Raw genomic sequence first — 20,140 nt, forward strand, 5'->3', positions numbered from 1 at the left:
AATGCATAAAAGATGACGCTAATAAATAAAATAAAAAAAATCCCCGAACACAAAACAACAATAAAATAAACATGTTTACACAATAAAATTCAACATATAAATCCGAAAAAAATACATGTATATATATATTTTAAAAAAACAAAAAAATATAAAATTATCACATGTAATTCCAAATTGAAATACTCAATAGAACTGATGAAAAAAAGAAGTTATATAAATAAAAAAAGCATATATGCACCAATAAAACCCGACATGAACTAAAATGCATAGCACATTAAAAATGTTGAAAGATCAGAAGCGTTGAGAGAGTGACAGAATCTGTGATATGTAGATGAACATACGAGATCTGGTGGTAATTTGTTCCATAGACTTCCAACTCGGCATCGGAAGTTATAAAATTTAGCATTGTTCCTGGCAGTTGGAATTTTTATTTGTAATGAATGTCTTCTCAGTGATGGTCTGGGATTGATTTCAAAAAATGGAGTTGACTGACCCGTATATACTAAGTTGTGTACAAGTTTGAAGCACAGCTTTAAGTCGACTTCAAGGCGACGCCATTCTAAAGAGTGGACGTGGAATATTGTAGAAATATTTTTCCATTCCAGGCAAAAACTCGAACACAGACACAATTTTAGATTTCAATTTAGAATTCAATTCGAAACTTTTTTGTCAAATTTTCATACACATACCACTTTAAAAGAAAAGTAATTGGTACAAAATGAAGAAAAAAAAAGGAGCCCAGATTATTTTTCTAAATACTATAGGCCAGAGAGATGACTTATCGCGGTTCGTAAAAAAAATTTTTTTGTTTTTTAATATTTTTTTCTCAATACATCTACATAGCGGGAAGTTCGGATGGGCGGCATATATTTCCAGTAATACGTCTTCAAGAATATGAGAGTGGAACGGAAGAAGGTTGGCGAAATTAGTACAGCCTACAGGCAGCAAAACCATAAATACACAGTGGCGGACGACTTTCGAGCACTTCCAGTACTTTGAGGCACGGGGGCGGCAAAATGCTGTTTGCCCCGGGTGGCAAAAATCCTAGCTACGACCCTGTCAGAAGGTGCTCGAGCACCTCAGAACTGATTCAGAAATCAAAATTCCTTATGTAAAGCTTAAGACGAGCGTCCACGGGCCTGAAACACTTTCGAAATGTCCCGGATCTATCATAATGATGAACGAAACAAAAAGGCAAGATAAACAGTTAAAAGGAAAAAATTATGAAATTGCATTTTATTGTAGCTTCATATTATTTTAATTAATCATATTCCCATAGACATTAATGTGAGGCATGAAATTTTTAAAATAAATTGAAGCACTGAACTAAACTTATGACGAGTCGAGAGTGAAAAGTGATCTTCCCCTTTTTCAAAAATAAATTAAAAATATAACAACCCCTTATATAAGGATAAACTTTTATCTTTCCCCTTTATGGGATCATGTAGATTACCTGAAGACGCGTTAAACAGTCATGGTGCTTAAATTTATTTAGTTATTAATATTTTAAAAGAATTCGATCCGGCAAAACACATGTTAAGTATAGGGAAAAGAGCGGTTTGTTTGGGCTTACTTGCCAGCTCATAGGGTTGCCACAACGGCTTCAATTTTCTTTCCTGATGTCACCTCCTGTTATTTTTCCTCCATGGAAGGCCATGGAAGGCTTACCGTAAGCTTCATGTAAAAAAGGAGAACAACCGGGACACTTTCGCTAAAAAGTCGGGACGGCCAAAAAAAACAAAAAAACCGTGACTGTCCCGGGAAATAAAGGACGTATGGTCACTTTATACATAAGGAATTTTGATTTCTGAATCAATCCTGAGGTGCTCAGATTGCCTTCTGACAGGGCCGTAGCTAGGATTTTTGCCACCCGGGGCAAACAGCATTTTGCCGCCCCCGTGCCTCAAAGTACTGGATTTGCTCGAGCGTCCTCCGCCACTGTGTTTTTATGGTTTTGCTGCCCGTAAGCTGTACAAATTTCGCCACCCTTCTTCCGTTCCACTCTCATATTCTTGAATACGTATGATTGAAATATATGCCGCCCATCCGAACCTTCCGCTTTGTAGATGTAGTATTGAGAAAAAAAATATTAAAAATAAAAAAGTTTTTTTACGAGCCGAGATAAGTCATCTCTCTGGCCTATAGTATTTATAAAATAACCACTTGGGCTGGTTTTTTTTTTCCTCTCCATTTTGTTCCTATTACTTTGCTTTTGATGTATTACGTGTACGAAAATTTAACAAAAAACTGTTTCGAATTGAATATGAAATCTAAAATTGTCTGTGCTCGAGTTTTTGTTGTTCTACCTGGACTGGAAGTGTTTCTACAATATTTCAATACAAACAGCTGAAAAGCATTATATGTGCTGATGTTTTGCATGTACTGGTATAATGTTTTTCGCAAAAAAAAAAAAAAGTCAGATTTTTTCAAACACCGCTCGTTTAAATGTCTTTAAACATTGTGTTTCTCTCAGCGCTGAGGTATTACATGCTTTGGCATAATTTTTTTTTAAATTAAAAAGCCGAGAAGGAATTTTGAGCCACAAGATATGGGTAAATTTTGGTTATTTTTGCAAAAGGTGCCATGTTGTTCGAAGTTAATATTCGAAAACAAATAACAACTAAAATTGTAAAAGCTCTCGTTCAATTGTATAAATATATCCACAGAATTCGAGGGAAAAAAATCCAGTTCCGAAAGTGAATAGTAAATTTTTAAATGATTTTTAAAAACGGGGATGTTTCTCATAGGAAAGCATTGGAAGCCACGGTTTGTTTGGGCTTACTTGGTCCTTTTAATAGACCGATCACTGGCTTCATCTGGCAACCCAGATTCCCCGTGCTTTCTCAACGGACGCGCTGGTTGCGTCACCTCCTGTTGTTCTTTCCTCCATGACCGCCTTCCTTTGTCAGGGTTGCCCAGGAGATAAGGTTTAAGCTACGGCCGCATTTTTCGCAAAATGCGAAAGAAAATCTAGAATGCAATGGTGAAGTAGTAGCCACTTTCGCAAAAAGTGCTAAAGGAGGTATGAAACGGGTAGACATTCAGACATCAATCATTAACATTTTAGCATTTTCAGAGTTGCCAACTGCAACGGACTGAACGGTCAATCGTAAAAATTACGAATCTAAGGGTGTCGCTCTCGGTACTACAGAAATCGGATTTAAAAAAATCGGGTCTTTGAGTTTCTTGCAGTATTTTTTACCTATTTTTTATTATTATTATTATTTTAATTCCATAGATTTTTACCATAACGATGAATTCGTATGCGCACGTGAAAGAATTTGAGAGAAGACAAACGCGGAACCGATCTGTTTTGTCTCTGGGTGGAGGGCAATCTGTAAAGCCGCGTCTTAACCCGTCGCTCTGCTCGATGCCCAACAGCTCAAAAACTTGTTTTCCGTCAGAACCCCAGTAGCACAACGATATAGTACAATATTTGGACCATATCGTTATATATCGAAATGTCAGAGGAATATCAGATGTCATAACTATGATATAGAACGATCTCGTCTTATATGGTGCAAATTATTTATGATGTTAATTGATCAAGTCTTTAATTTTTCAGCCGAATATGTATTTGATTCCATGTGAATAATCTCTACTTTGAAGGACAACAACTTGGGACAATAAATTATTTTAATATAGTTTGAAAAACATAGATCTATATCGTGCACCTGACAAAGATATATATCAGATACACAATATGCTGATATATCACCATATTTTGTGCCTTTAAATAAAAATATTGCCTTCAAATAAAAATTTGGAGAAAATTTAAAGTCGAGCGTACAATTTTTTGTTTGAATTGAAATTAAAAACGTTTGAATGAATAATTTTTCATATGAAATTTTGATTTTAACAGGATTAATTATGTTGATATATCAAAATCATTTCGTCAGTTATAATTGAATCCTTACTGTGTATGTTTTACATTGTAGATGCCGGTATTTTAGGAGGAGCGAGAACTTATCCACCGTAACTTTAATTGCCACTTTATAATTGCACATATTTTTTAATTAAAAAAATTGCTCTTGTTTTTGTTGTATGTGTGTTTTTCTTAAAATTATTTATTTTTTTCCTTTGATGTTTTCATTTTTTACCATACTTTGAGAATTTTAACTCTTTTGTGTTGCATATTTTTTATTCTGTATTTTTTGTTTTATTAGCATATAAATTAATAATTTTAAATAAATAATATACTACACAATACATTAATTTGTTTATTGTGGTTTTGTATTATATATAATTTCCTTAATTATAATATAATTTTTCAATTATCTGCCTCAAAATGATAAATATGTCTCACAATTTCTATTTTGTAATTTTTGTGCATACATGAAAATGAATAAATTTGATTGAAAATACAAGTAAAAAAAATATTACTTGTAAATTAATGTTATAATAACAACCGATTACCACTACTGTGGTGGTGGGTTGGTAAGATACGGAGTTAGAAATGGGTTCAAACCCACTCACCTCCAGATAACTACACTTTCCCCCCCCCCTTTCCGAAGGGGCGCCATCTATCGTCCAAAATTTGAAGTATTTGAATATATCACATACACGATATAGATCTATTTATCTCCGACTATGCCTTTTTTAGCCAGAACGATATCGTGGCCCGATATAGATCTATATTGGAAACAGAAATTTTACGATATAGATCTATATCTTTGTGCTACTTGGGAACCACCTTTTCGCTGTGGGCTAAAAACAGGGTTTTGAGGGGGTTCAAAATGGTGAAGGGGGGGATTTAGCGGCGGTTCCGGCTTCATTTGCATAGAGCCAGTCCCGTCATTTAGGGGGGGGGGGCTTTTGAAAATACAAAAATGTATATGTAGGATTTTTATTTTCAGTTCTTTTTTGTTGTCGGTAGATGGCGCTGCGGCATGCAAGTGAATGAGGAATATTGTAAAGATTAGTGGTAGCAATAGTGAGTTTGCCGGGAGAAGTCGGCGGGAAGGCCGCGTGTTTTTTTGTATGCCTGTGTGTGATCGTTTTGTATGTTTTGTGCGCGTAATAAATGTTTCAGAAATGGAGGCTGTGTATTTTTCTCTGTGAAGAGCCCACAGAGAAATTGGGGACTCGACCGGGATCGATGTAAATTCATCGGATCTGGATGTGAGGGCGAATCGTCTTGATTCGAGTTTCCTCTTCAAGTCGCGCTGATTCAAGTGAGCCATCCAGGCTCGGAGGTTCGACGATCGCAAGGTTTCGTCCTCGTTGGAGCCGACTTAATTTGAATTTTTCGCATTTTGATGTGATGGCGAGTCGTCTTGATTCAAGTTTCGTTGGCGGAGCGTGCTGATTCAGGTAAGCCACCCAGGCTTGGAGGTTCGACGATTACAGGAAGGTTTCGTCTTCGTGGGAGTCAGCCCCATGGAGGAAGGAATAACAGGAGGTGACGCGACCAGTGCCTCCGTTGAGAAAGCATGGGGAATCTGGGTTGCCAGATGAAGCCAGTGATCGCTCTATTAAAGGGACCAAGTAAGCCCAAACAAACCGTGGCTTCCCATGCTTTCCTATGAGAAACATCCCCGTTTTTAAAAATCATTTAAAAATTTACTATTCACTTTAGGAACTCGATTTTTTCCCCACAAATTCTTTGGATATATTTATACAATTGAACGAGAGCTTTTACAATTTTAGATGTTATTTGTTTTCGAATATTAACTTCAACAACATGGAACCTTTTGCAAAAATAACCAAAATTTACCCATATCTTGTGCCATAAAATTTCTTCTCGGCATTTTAATTTTAAAAATATTATGCCAAAACATGTATTACCTCAGTGCTGACAGAAATAAAATGTTTAAAAACACTTGAACAAGCGGTGTTTGAAAAAAAATCTGCCTTTTTTTTCGAAAAACATTATATATGCAAAACATTAGCATATATAACGCTTTTCAGCTGTATATATTAGAATATTGTAGAAATATTTCTTCATTCCAGGCAAAAACTCGGAACACAGACAAAATTTTAGATTTCAAATTCAATTCGAAACTTTTTTGTCAAATTTTCGTACACATACCACTTTAAACGCAAAGTAATTGGTACAAAATGAAGAGGAAAAAAACAGCCCAGATTATTTTTCTAAATATTATAGGCCAGAGAGATGACTTATCGCGGCCGTAAAAAAAGTTTTTTATTTTTTAATATTTTTTTCTCAATACATCTACATAGCGGAAAGTTCGGATGGGTGGCATATATTTCAGTAATACGTACTCAAGAATATGAGAGTGTAACGGAAGAAGGGTGGCGAAATTTGTACAGCCTACAGGCAGCAAAACCATAAATACACAGTGGCGGAGGACGCTCGAGCACTTCCAGTACTTTGAGGCCATAGGCGGAGATTGACTTGGAAGTCTGGGGAGGCAAGGTCATTATTGCTGGGGGGGGGGCACGATGATGATGATGTCAGCTCATATATACATTAGATCAGTCGACTCCACCTTTGTCCCCCACGGCCCCCCCCCCGTATCTCCACCCATGTTTGAGGCACGGGGGCGGCAAAATGCTTTTTGCCCCGGTAGCCAAAAATCCTAGCTACGGCCCTGTCAGAAGGTGCTCGAGCACCTCAGAAATCAGTTCTGAAAAAAAAATTCCTCATGTAAAGCTTAAGACGACCACCCACGGGCCTGAAACACTTTCGAAATGTCCCGAATCTATGATAATGATGAACGAAACAAAAAGGCAAGATAAACAGTTAAAAGAAAAAAATTATGAAATTGCATTTTATTGCGGCTTCATATTATTTTAATTAATCATATTGCCATTGACATTAATGTGATGCATCAAATTTTTAAAATAAATTGAAGGCACTGAACTAAAAACTTATGACGAGTCGAGAGTGAAAAGTGATCTTCCCCTTTTTCAAAAATAAATTAAAAATATAACAACCCCTTATATAAGGATAAGATTTTATTTTTCCCCTTTATTGGATCATGTAGATTACCTGAAGATGCATTAAACAGTCATGGAGCTTAATTTTATTTAGTTATTAATATTTTAAAAGAATTCGATCCGGCAAAACTCATGTTAAGTATAGGGAAAAGAGCGGTTTGTTTGGGCTTACTTGTCAGCCCATATGGTTGCCACAACGGCTTCAATTTTCGTTCCTGATGTCACCTCCTGTTATTCTTTCCTCCATGAGTCAGCCCGACTCAAGATTTCACGATTAGTTTCGTTTGCTGAAAATTTCGCGACCGGTTTCATGTTAGCGAGACTGTGCTGAAAATTTCGCGATTGGTTTCATGTTCGCGAGACTGTGTTCGCGAACAAAGTGACAGAACAATGGATTTGGCCATTTTCTTCCCTTTTTTCGGTCATTTTCTCACATTTCGGGGGGGGGGACAACAGACCCAAAAGTAACCCCCCTCGCTACGCCCTTGGTTGGACACCCCCCCCCCCCTAATTTCAAAATCATGGATCTTAAGAACGCCATTCTGAAAAGCGAAGAATATGACGAAGAGTTTTGCAAAGAGTTGCTAAAAACTATCATAGGTGATAGAAAAGAAGAGCAGCGGAGGAAAGATGAAGAGCAACGGAGGAGAGACGCAATGGAAGAACAGCGGAGGAAAGATGAAATCGAGGAGCAACGGAGAAAAGATGAAATCGAGGAGCAACGGAGAAAAGATGAAATCGAGGAGCAACGGAGAAAAGATGAAATCGAGGAGCAACGGAGAAAAGATGAAATCGTGGAACAACGCAGGAGAGACGCAATGGAAGGACAACGTATGAGACTGAAAATAGAGAAAATGAAAATCGAGGTTGAATCCCGATCAAGTGAAAGGACTCAGTTTGAAAACACAAAAAGTCCAGGCAGAGAGTTCCAAAACCTGATGCAAAGATTCGATATGAGTGACGATATAACTCTCTACCTTGTGGTGTTTGAGCGGCAAGCTCACCGGGTATCACTACCAAAGTAGGAATGGGTCACTCATCTTCTAGGACTATTACCTCATGAAATAAACCAACTGATTGCACGAGAGCCCGAGGAGAATGTGGAGAATTACGACCTTGTAAAAGAACTGTTGATGAAAAGATTCAAATTGACGGCGGAAAAGTTTCGTCAGCTGTTTGTCTCAGAAAAAGCAGACCAGTACTTGGCGAGATTTTCATCACGAATTATGCGCATATTTTGATGGCTGGACGTCCGCTTTAAAAGTAACAACATTCGATCAGTTAAGAGATTTGATCATCACGGATCAAATTAAAAAACGAAGCCCAGTTGATTTCCGAGATTATCATTTAAACGAATAGAGTAATTTTGCGTCTCCTACCGAACTGTCAGAAAAGCTCGATGATTACGAAAGTGTTAAGAGACCTGTCAAAACATCACATGCTGGTGAGTGGGAACGACAAAAATTCCAGAAACCAACATTCGAAAATTCCCAGGATAAGTTCTGCAAAACCAAGGACGGCAAGAATAAAGCAGGAGGGGGGGGGGATGGAAGTTTGGAAATAGACAAACTGAGAAGAACAATAGTCAGATGAGATGTTATGGGACAGCGAGAGGCAGAAAACGTCAGATACTCACATTACCGAACACAGTGACAGTACCGAAGTTGGAGAGGTTCCTACTAAACAGATGAAATTCAAAAATTTGACAGTTTGTGCACTTGTCGACACGGGCCGTGCAGTATGCCTGTTGCGTGAGGATGTATACAGACAAGCTGTTGGCGTTCCGGAATTGACGCTAAAGCAGGGGCGTCGGAAGTGTTTCGAACCTGTGGGTGCCCGTCTTGAGATTCATGCAGGAAATTTCGATTTTTGAATCAATTCTGTGGGTGCTTGAATCCGTTCTACAAACTTCCGTGGGTGCTCGAGCACCCACAGCACCCCCGGCTCCGACGCCACTGCGCTAAAGCCCATACTACTATCTGGAATTGGGGCGGGACAGGTGTGGACTAAAGGATCCTTTGAACAGGAAGTTGAGTTGGACGGAAATAGCTTCACCCTTACGTGGCTTGTCGTACCCACAGCACAACTGAACTTTCAAGCAGTGATTGGAGTTGGAATCCGAAAACAGGCTTCATTGCACTTCGACGAAAGGGAAGTCACTTTTCGTAAGGAGAGAGGACATTGGCTCATGCAGATATCTGAATTGTATCAAGACCAACTTGAACTGGGTCACATTTGTGATAGAGAAGTGAGAGAGAAGATAAGAAAGACTGTTTTGTCTTATAAGCCGGAAAAGACTGAAAAAACGAATGTCTCTATGAGAATTATTCTCAATGATGAAACACCTGTATATCAGAGAGCTCGACGCCTATCATTTCCTGAGAGACAAGCAGTGAACAAGCAGATCCATGAATGGCTGGAAGAAGGAATTATCAGGCCAAGTTCTTCTGACTATGCCAGCCCAGTGGTATTGGTGAAGAAAAAAGGACAACACGACTTGGTTGTGTTTTGATTACAGAAAATTGAACAGGAAGCTCGTCAAAGACAGGTTTCCTCTGCCGTTGATAGAAGATGTTTTAGATAAGTTGCAGGGTGCAAAATTGTACACCACACTAGATCTTAAAAACGGGTTTTTCCACGTAGATGTTGATGAAGACTGCAGAAAGTACACTTCCTTCGTGGTCCCAGACGGTCAGTTTGAGTTTAATAAGGTCCCATTCGGGTTAAGCACCAGCCCAAGTGTCTTTCAGCGGTATGTTTTCAGCATTTTCCGGGATTTCATGAACAAAGGTGTTGTTATTATTTATATGGACGACTTGATCATCCCCTCGGCTGATGAAAGGGATGGCTTGGATAAATTAGAAACTGTTCTAAGAGTGGCGTCAAAATATGGCCTCGAGATCAAATTGAAAAAAATGTCAATTTTTGAAACGACAGGTAGAGTTCCTTGGCCATATCGTAGAAAATGGGTCGATACGCCCGTCTACGGAAAAGACACTAGCAGTGAAAAAATTTCCTGTCCCTACGAGCATGAAGCAAACACAAAGTTTTTTAGGACTTGCTGGATATTTCAGAAAGTTTATCCCAGGATACGCCAAGATCACCAAACCACTAAGTGATTTGTTGAGAAAAGACGATACATTTGATTTTGGTCCCGAACAAGAAGAAGCATTCAAGAAGCTCAAAACATCACTAACCGAAAGTCCAGTGCTAAGTATTTTTCAACAAGGGCGGAGAATAGAGTTGCATTCAGATGCTAGCAAACATGGTTACGGTGCAGTATTACTACAAGAAGCTGATGATGGAAGCTTACATCCAGTTTACTACATGTCGAAAAAAACAAGTCCCGCTGAGGAGAAGTACAGTAGCTATGAGTTAGAAGTACTAGCAATTATCGAAGCCTTGAAGAAGTTCCGAGTATATCTGTTGGGTAATAGATTCAAAATTGTCACAGACTGTTCAGTATTTCAGAAGACCATGGACAAGAAAGATCTTGTTACAAGAATCGCTAAATGGGCTCTTCTTCTCTAAGAATTTGACTATGAAATCACTCATAGACCCGGTCAGAGGATGCAGCATGTCGACGCCTTAAGTAGACACCCAGTCATGATAGTTGGGAATGACACCTTGACGGCAAAACTGAAGAATGCCCAATTAGAAGATGAACAGATTTGTGCCCTTAGAACACTGCTTACTGACAGTGAATCTGAAGAATACTTTGTAAAAAATGACATTCTATACAAGTTTATGAATGGTCGTGAACTCATTGTGGTTCCGAAAGGCATGCAGATGGAGCTGATAAAATTAGCTCATGAAAAAGGTCATTTTTCCACATCTAAGATGGAAGAGGTTCTGAAGCAAGAGTTCCATATTCCTAACTTGAGCAAGCTGACAGAAAGAGTTATTCTCAGCTGTGTTCCATGCATATTGGCAAACAAAAAATGTGGGAAAAAGGAAGGGTTTTTGAACCCAGTCCCAAAAGCAGATGTACCAGTAGGAACTTATCACGTTGATTTCATAGGTCCCTTACCTTCAACGAATAAGAATTACCAGCATATACTAACTGTTGTAGATGCGTTCACGAAATTCACCTGGTTGTATCCGATTAAGTCTACGTCAGCAGAGGACGCCTTAGAGAAGTTGAAGCTTCAGCAGAAGACTTTTGGGAGTCCGTACCGGATTATAACTGACAGAGGCTCAGCATTCGTTTCGAAAGCTTTCAGTGATTATTGTGCTGAAGAGGGCATCATGCATTTGCAGATTGCCACAGGTGTTCCTCGTGGGAACAGGTCGAAAGAATCCACCGTACTCTAATACCAGTCCAAGTTGACTTTCGATGATGCAACAAAGTGGTTCAAGCACGTCGATAAGTTGAAGAGGGTCTTGAGAACAGCACGACTAATCGAAGTACGAAATACACGCCTTTTGAACTTTTAATTGGTGTGAAAATGAGAAATAAAGAAGACATTGTGCTAAGAGATCTCTGCTGATGGAAAAGGCTGTAGATGAATTCCACGATCAGAGAAATGTCATTAGAGAAGAGGCGTAGAAAAATATCCACAAGATTCAAGCTGAAAATAGCCGTACTTACAACAAAAAGAGAAAAAAGGCACCCAAGTACCAAGTTGGTGACCTGGTGGCTATACAAAGGACTCAATTCGGCCCCGGACCGAAGTTGAGATCCAAATTTTTCGGTCCATATGAAGTGACAAAAGTGAATGCTAAGGACAAATATGAGGTCAAGAAAATCGGAGATCATTCGGGTCCTTTCACCACTACTACCGCAGCTGATCTCATGAAACGTTATTAGAAATGTATACGAATTTGATGTTCTGATGGCAACACGCCGTCAATGTTTACAAACAGACAGTTACCGAGCTCCGAAAAATACATATAAATTAAGTGTTTTATCAGTAGACTAAGCGAAAACAACAGCACTGGAAGCTGCAGGACTGTGGGAACGGTAATTATGTTCAAATAATATAACAATATGATAATTAAAAAGTAAATGAATAAAGTACAGCGACATAACTAGACAACAAAGAAATAAGGAATCGGAGTCGCCATCTATGAAAACAATCTTAAACTAAGAATTTAGAATATACGATTTCTTCATTGGGGAAAACAATCAGAGATGGATGGATCACGATGTAGGAAGTGTAACGATAAAGTGATAGACGTGAACGAATTTTTCTTGTGTACAGTGTGTAAACAATATATACACCCCGTTTGTGCTGGATACAACGAATCTGCATTTAGAAGGATGGCAAAAGACAAAAGAAGCAAATTCACATGTAAAATCTGTGAAAATGAACAAGATGAAGGAGCCACAGCGGTGAATGATACACAGCAAGACAATTTTGACAGGATAGAAAAAATCATTGGTGATTTCAAACTGGAAGTAAAGGAAACCATCCAACAAGTCACAGAAAAAATCATTGGTGATTTCAAACTGGAAGTAAAGGAAACCATCCAACAAGTCACAGAAAAAATCATACATAAACAAGAAGCGATGGAAAATGAAATGAAGGAGGTTATAAAGTCTATAGAATACAACTCAAAATGCATGGAAGATTTTTCAAAGCAGGTAGAAAACTTGAAAGAAATGGTTCAACAAATAAGTAGATAGAATCAAGAACTCAAGATGGGAAAATAAAAACATGAAAGCTGAAATAGGAAATTTGAAATACCATATGAATGAGTTAGAAACCAAAATGAGACGAAATAACATTGAGATAAATGGAATACCAGAAAGCCCAAATGAGAATATACAAGAAATAATTCAAGCAGTAAAAACACAACTACAAATACCTGAAAAAACTAAAATTGAATGTGCTCACAGAGTCCCAACAAGAAATGACAATATACCCAAACCAATCATAGTAAGATTCAATAGTGAAACATCAAAAAACATCTGGATTCAAAAGGCTAAGCGACAAAATACCCTTACAGCAGATAAAATAAACCTGATCTTTCAAGATCTCCGAATATATGTGAACGAACATCTAACCATTGAAAACAAGAAGTTATTTCACCTGGCTAGACAAACGAAAAATAAACTGGATTTGAAGTTCGCGTGGGCGAAAGAATGGAAAATATTTCTCCGGAGGGATGAAACTTCAAGAGTAATCAGGATAACAAGCCAAGAACATTTGCAAAAGTTAGAATCAAGCCACAGTACAAATGATCACAGAGAACTTTCTCGAGATGCAAGACCAACGACCTCTGGAGGACATTAGTGAAGCAAAAAAATTTATGAACTGCCCCAGTGAACCAAACTCAACATTGACGTTTCTTACATTGAATATCCAAAGTATAAGAGCAAATTTTGACAGTCTGGTGGTATTTCTTAGAACTTTAAATGAATTAATAGATATCATATGCCTAAGTGAAATATGGATTGAAAGTGAAGAATTATTTAATTACTATATTGACAATCTTGAGGGAATAATAGATTACTATTGCTATATAAACAGTAGAACATACAATAGAGCCGGGGGAGTAATAATGTATATAAATAAAAATATCAAATCAATACAAAAGAAAAATGTTAAATTTTTAACTGCTGAAGAATTATGTATATACCTCCCTGATTATGACATTGATTTATTACTCTTATACCGTTCGCATTCTTTCTCCATCTCACAATTTAATGATGAATTAGAACAAAATTTACAGAAATTGAAGCAAAATACTTTAATAGTGGGTGATATTAATATAAATTTACATAGAGATGATAACGAAACTTCTCAATATCTTAACATAATGGCAATAAATGGATTGGTCCCCCCTTCACAAAAATATAACAAGAGAAACAAATAATAATAAAACATGTTTAGACCATGTATTCTATAGATCAAAAATAAATTCAATAGAAAAATTCACAGTGTACAAAACTCGGATAACAGATCACTATCCAGTATTAGGATACATAAACTTTTTACAAAAGAAAATAGAAGAAAATGAAAAAAGCAAACATATAAAAATAATAAATTATGATAAATTTGAAAAATTCATTGAAAATATAAATTTCGTTAGTGTCATAGAAGAAAGATGCATACAAAATAAATACAAACGATTCGTGGATATCATACAATCAAATTCTAATTTATGGACGAAACAAGTCAAGATGAAACCCAAAAAAAGTAAAAAAAACGGGATCACAAAAGAAATAATAAATAAAATAAATTATAAGGAAAAATTATACAAAAAATACAAAAAGTACCCAAATATTATGTCATACGAACAAGACTACATGGAATACAATAAGGAACTGAAAAAGTATATTAGAAAACTAAAACAGGAATATATCAGAGATACTTTTACGAAAGCGAGAATAACAAAAAAATGCAATGGAAATGTATAAATTAGAATATACTTAATAAAAGTGCAAAGCAAAATATACTCCCTATCTGCGATAACCATAACGTTTTAGCGAAGAAATTTAACGAAGACTTTGTTACAAGAAACTTGGAAGAAATAGAATTAAACACAGTCTGTAATTGTGAAGATGACCAAACAATGACTAATTCTAACAATTCTATGTACTTCTTTGAAATTAACGATTATGATATTGATAAGGTTATGTCAGAATTGAAGACTAATAAAGCAAGTGGAATTGACCAAATAACCCCTAAGATGATGAAAATAATTGTCCATTATCACGTGGATGTAATAAAAAACCTAATTAACTCATCTATAACGGAAGGAGTCTTTTATAGTGATTTAAAGTATGGCATAGTACACCCCATTTATAAATCAGAAGAGACAAATAACTTACTAAACTATAGACCCATATCAATTCTTCCAATATTTTCAAAAGTAATAGAAAAGTGCATAAAAAACAGCTCGTAGATTTTCTTAATTATCAGCATTATTTAGCTCCTAACCAATATGGGTTTCAGAAAAGTAAGAATACAGAAATGGCTATCTTAGAGCTGTGCAATTATTTAAATACCAGGTTCAACTGCAATAAATTTTCTACAACGATATTTCTGGATTTAAAAAGAGCCTTTGACTACGTAGATTTAGAGATACTCACAGGAAAATTGTCAACAGCTGGTATACGTGGAAACATATTGAGCTGGTTTAAATCATACTATTCTAATAAGAAACAATCAGTTAAAATAGGTGAAGAAATGAGTACATTCATAGAATTAAAAAAAGGTGTCCCCCAGGGATCTGTGCTTGGCCCGATATTGTTTCTCATTTACATAAATGATATATTCAAACTCAACATAAATGGTAAATTAATCTCATTCGCAGAGGATACAGTACTGTATGTTGAAGACACTGAAATTACAAATTTAATAAAAAAAGTTGAAGAGGACCTATTTAAAATCAGTGACTAGCTCAAGAAAAATAAACTAAAACTAAACATACAGAAAACTAAATACATATGCTTAAAAACAAGAAACATAAATAGTTTGGCAAATTTAAGTATAAAAATTCATGATCATTGTCCGTGTCAACATATATTACAATGTAACTGTCAAGAAATTGAAAGAGTACATGAATACAACTACCTAGGAATAATAATACAAGATGATTTAAAATGGAAATCACAGTGTGAAAAAATAATAAAAAAATTAAGAATATATGCAGCAATTCTTTATAGACTAAGAGACACAATAGACAATAACTTTCTAAAAGATTTATTTTATGCTTGTATATATTCAACAGTAACATATGGAATCACTGCTTGGGGAGGTGCATATCAAATAGATATACAAAAACTAGATAATATATATAACAAGATAAGATCCCAAATAACAAGCACCACAATAAACACCAACAAAACAGAATGCCATAAGCTAACTATAAGACAAAACTATGTTTATAGACTAATAAAATTTTCATTCTTAAACAATAATTGGTTAGAAATGAAACAAAATAGAACGTCATCTAGATTAAATAACATATATAAAGTGCCAAAAACAAATAAAACGTTATTTCAAAAGAGTTATAGATACACCGCTCCAAAAATAATGAATCTATACTATACAATCAATCATACAAATAATTACATAAGATCTAATAACAATATATTCACGTTTTCTATGAATACCAGTCTAGAATCTATATCACAACAATAATGCAACCACATGATACAATCCATCTGTATGTAAAATTTCTTTGTAACATAAATACAAAAAAAAAACAAAAAAAAACTGTATATTGAACAATTATAAACCGACCTAAACCATAATAGGCTGTTGCTAAGAAAAATAATCTATGGAGAAACCCTGTAGACCGACCTACTGGAAGGACAGGCATGTCCTTTGAGGTCAAAAGTGTATGTTTAATGTGTTTCTGTATATGCTTGTATATATGTTTGTATGTTAAAAAAAAAAAAAAAAATTTCATGCCCATACAAATTTTGTGTTTTGAATTTTTATTCTCGTATGAATACTATGTTTTGAATTTTTATACTCGTATGAATACTATGTTTTGAATTTTTATACTCATATGAATACTATGTTTTCATGTGTATATATTGTTTGTAATTTGTGTTAATTGCATTTTTAATTGGGTTGCTGTATTTTTGAAACATATGACAACCATATTTTTATGGGCATCTTTTTATCAGCCACCTCGTTGGGCATTTTGCCTGTTGTGGCGTTGTATTTGTATTTGTATTTGTATGTTTTGAATTTTTTTATGCTGATACAAATTTTATGTTCCGAATTTTTCATGCTTATATAAATATTGTTCATGTTAAATGTCACTGAGGTCAGTGAGCCGCAGGATGGCCGACTGTAGGATTTTTATTTTCAGTTCTTTTTTGTTGTCGGTAGATGGCGCTGCGGCATGCAAGTGAATGAGGAATATTGTAAAGATTAGTGGTGGCAACAGTGAGTTTGCCGGGGAAAGGCCGCGTGTTTTTTTGTATGTCAGTGTGTGATCGTTTTGTACGCGTGATAAATGTTTCAGAAATGGAGGCTGTGCATTTTTCTCTGTGAAGAGCCCACATATATATATATGCAAATATATATATACCTACATTCAGTACATGTGCTTTGTTCCTCCCCCCCCCCTGGAAAATGGTTACCCCCCACTCCCCTAGAAAAAGTTGAAAAACATGGTCAAGCTCACAGAACTTGTGTTGGAAACAAAATGACCATACGTCCCGTATTTTACATGAAGTCTACTTGAATTTTTATTCTTTATTGAAATCAAAGATTGAAACTATTTTTCAACTCATAAATTATATGATGATGATTACAACTATAAATGATAATATTAATCTCCTACATTTGTCTTGGAGAATGCTGTTTTTCGTGGAATTCATTTTAATCCACTGCAATTTGCAGTAATGCTTCATTTCCCGCCATTGTGATTTTCCTGTAATTTCAACAATATTTGGCAACTTTGTTTGGATTCAGTGTCATTTTTTGCAATAATTGGCGATGTCCCGCATTTTCCCGTATTTGGAATCCAAATGTCCCGTATTTCTCTCGAGAAAATATGGTCAGTTGAGGTCACTGGAAGCATTCGTTATCAAGGAAAGTGAGGACTTGCTTACAACTAAGCGGACCATATTTCCTCGAGAGAAATACGGGACGTATGGTCACTCACTTACAACAGTACATGATGCTTTGTTTGTTAATGGTGCTGTTGTGGTAACCTTAGTAACGACAATGTAAGCTCAACATACAAGGTTTCTAGAATATATACAACACATGCTTGTTGGCATTACATATTAACAAGATTTGATAAACTGCATCGCTTCCAGAAGATGACTGTGATAGTCAAGTGTGGGTGGGAAAACTGTTCTTTTTTCAGATTCTTCCAGATTAGTATTGTGCCATAATCTAGTAAGGGATATAAATGTACCTATGAAATTTTTTTATGTTTGATCGCCACTGGAGTTGGTGGCTGTTACTTTGTTCCACACTACAACATTTAATTTTCTTTGATACAGGAGGAAGAAAAATTACGATGGATAACTTATTCAAAGCTCTGTCTGCTTTTCGACGACATGAACTGGATAGTTGCATAGATATATGTACTGTTGTTCTTGATGAAAACCCACGTGATCAAGTGCGTCTTCCATTTATCAATTTGCAATTAACAAAATAATCACAATGCACCAAAATATCAATACACTCTGTACATTTGCAGACGACCAGGCAGCGGTACCAAAGTATTTTGACATCATAAAGATTTGGTTCTTTGTCTCAATATTCTTCAGTGTTACTTCTTATTTGTTCTTACCTGACGAATGAAAATTCATTTTGGCTAAACTGCCATGCAATAATTTTTTAAAACTACTTTTTTTTCATATTTGAAAAGAGGAAGTAACATTGTAATTTGCTGGCAATAATTAGTCTATAGTTCATCGGTCTTCTGTACCATAGAAGAAATTAACCATGGAAGTACAGTATTTTTCCTCTTAGGTGCTGTTTTCCTAGGAGTAGGTTTTTTGCACCACGTACGACGTGAATCGTCCGGCATGACACGCGGTCTACTCACTAATAGAAGAAGCAGTATGACTGTTTTCTGACAGAGTACAACATAAAATTAAAATGTGCATTAGGTGTGATTGGTCGACTGTTCTGCCGGAGTCAAATGTATCGTACAGTGTACATTTTGCCAATCTTCTCTGCATTTTTGTTGTCTTTAATGTATTTTTATTGTGCAAAATGTCAAAAATACCTGAATGTGCAGACGACAGAACAGCTGATGTGCCATGTTAGGAAAACAAATGTGTAGCATGGTGAAGTTACATGTTTCTGCTGACACGAAATGCTCCTATTCAGCTTATGCAACACAAAAATCCTATTACAAAAATTCATGATACTTCTGTAAATGTTGATATAACTTTAGATTAAATGAAGTGCTATGAGAACGAGGGCTGCCTGTTTTGAAATATTGTGTATGAGGGTTTTTAGGGAAACGGGGCCTCAATCATGGAAAAAAAATTATGTTCATATTTTTTAAAATTTAAATTGCATATTATTGATTTCAAAATTTTGGAATGTAAGTTGGGCTAACTGTTAACTAGGGCTGCCAGACTTTTCATATATAAGGAATATTTAATAAAACACATGGGCGGGGGGGGTACATGAATTATTGAGGGTACACTTCACAAAAAATTCTTGGGGGATCAACTGCCCTTTAGGGTACCACTCCCATGCCCCACCTCGCCCCCATCCCAACTAGAGCAGTCAAGAGATTTTAGGTTTGAAGCTAATACTCAATTTACTAGCAGGAAGAATGTGAGGTGTTGCCATCATAATTCTGTTGCTTTTGTTTTTAAGTTGTTGCAACAGGAAAATAATTTTACCAATTCTCATATAATTGTATAATGATGTCAAAATAGCTGTGTTATATACATGTAAAAAGACAGGTTATTTTAATATATTCTACCGCCTTTTAGAAATTAGTCCATATTTTTTTTAAACACCCTGTATGTTTGCTTACGCCTGAAATGTAACAAAGCATGGGTGATTCCATACTCTATTTTTAAAAAACAAAAATAAATAAAAATTTTATTTTCTAAAAAATTCATTTAAAGTGTATTTAAAAAACAAAGTGCTTCTGTATAAAAAACAAAATTTCCAATTGAGATCAAAATGAACGCTCTGTAGTTCTAGTGTTAAATCTGTATATATGGGCCTAAACATTGGCATACATTGTAAAGTACTTGATGACTTAAAATTTAGTCAACTTCTTAATCACTATAAACCCTTGTGAACGTGCCTAAACATTTTCTGTCAGTTTATATCTGATATTCATATTGTTAGATTTAATATGAAAACGCTCCTTGATATATAGTGTATGTTGAGAGACAGAGGAAAAACTGGGGTCTAATGTTAATTAAATTTTTATCAGCTTTTTTTATAGAAATTGTTAAATATCTGAGTACTTAAACAGCAGTAAAATGATGGTACGTGGAAGTTTCACAAAAGCAAACAAAACAAAAAAAATCTTGCTTTTTAGAAAGGTGTGTGTGTTAAAGTTTCTCTTGCCTTGGTCATAGGCCTCTTGGTGCTTAAAACTCCATGCTTTGAGCTTAAGGATATATTTGGATGATGAATTTGAAATGGAAGAAGAAGGCATAGCTGATTTATTGATGGATGAAAATGCAATTGCCCAGATTGCACGTCCGGGAACATCACTAAAGTCTCAGAATTTAAGGTGAGTATATATAAATTTTTTTCTTATCCCATCTCCATCTCATCTCCTTCATCCATTGAAAGTTATTTTATTTAATTCTCTTTATTAGCAGGTA

The 20,140-nt window shown here is 35.8% G+C and overlaps 1 protein-coding gene across 3 annotated transcripts in view; it reads left to right on the top strand.

The window, feature by feature from the left end:
• Nucleotides 1-17,408: 17,408 nt before the first annotated feature.
• BBS8 (tetratricopeptide repeat protein 8) overlaps nt 17,409-20,140 on the top strand; it is a 59,888-nt gene continuing 57,156 nt past the window's right edge. The window contains exons 1-3 of one of the 3 annotated variants that reach the window (XM_089246903.1): nt 17,409-17,720; nt 17,828-17,946; nt 19,889-20,046. In XM_089246903.1, coding sequence (XP_089103029.1) covers nt 17,845-17,946; nt 19,889-20,046 — 260 coding nt within the window. In that variant the 5' untranslated portion in view covers nt 17,409-17,720; nt 17,828-17,844. The remainder of the gene's footprint in view (nt 17,721-17,827; nt 17,947-19,888; nt 20,047-20,140) is intronic. The other 2 variants (XM_089246920.1, XM_089246912.1) reach the window with 2 other exon arrangements.

Source organism: Pholcus phalangioides, unplaced genomic scaffold (genome assembly GCF_987345545.1).
Source record: "Pholcus phalangioides strain wild (caught in Gottingen) unplaced genomic scaffold, Ppha-v1.0 ptg000003l_1, whole genome shotgun sequence".
Lineage (NCBI taxonomy): Eukaryota > Metazoa > Arthropoda > Arachnida > Araneae > Pholcidae > Pholcus > Pholcus phalangioides.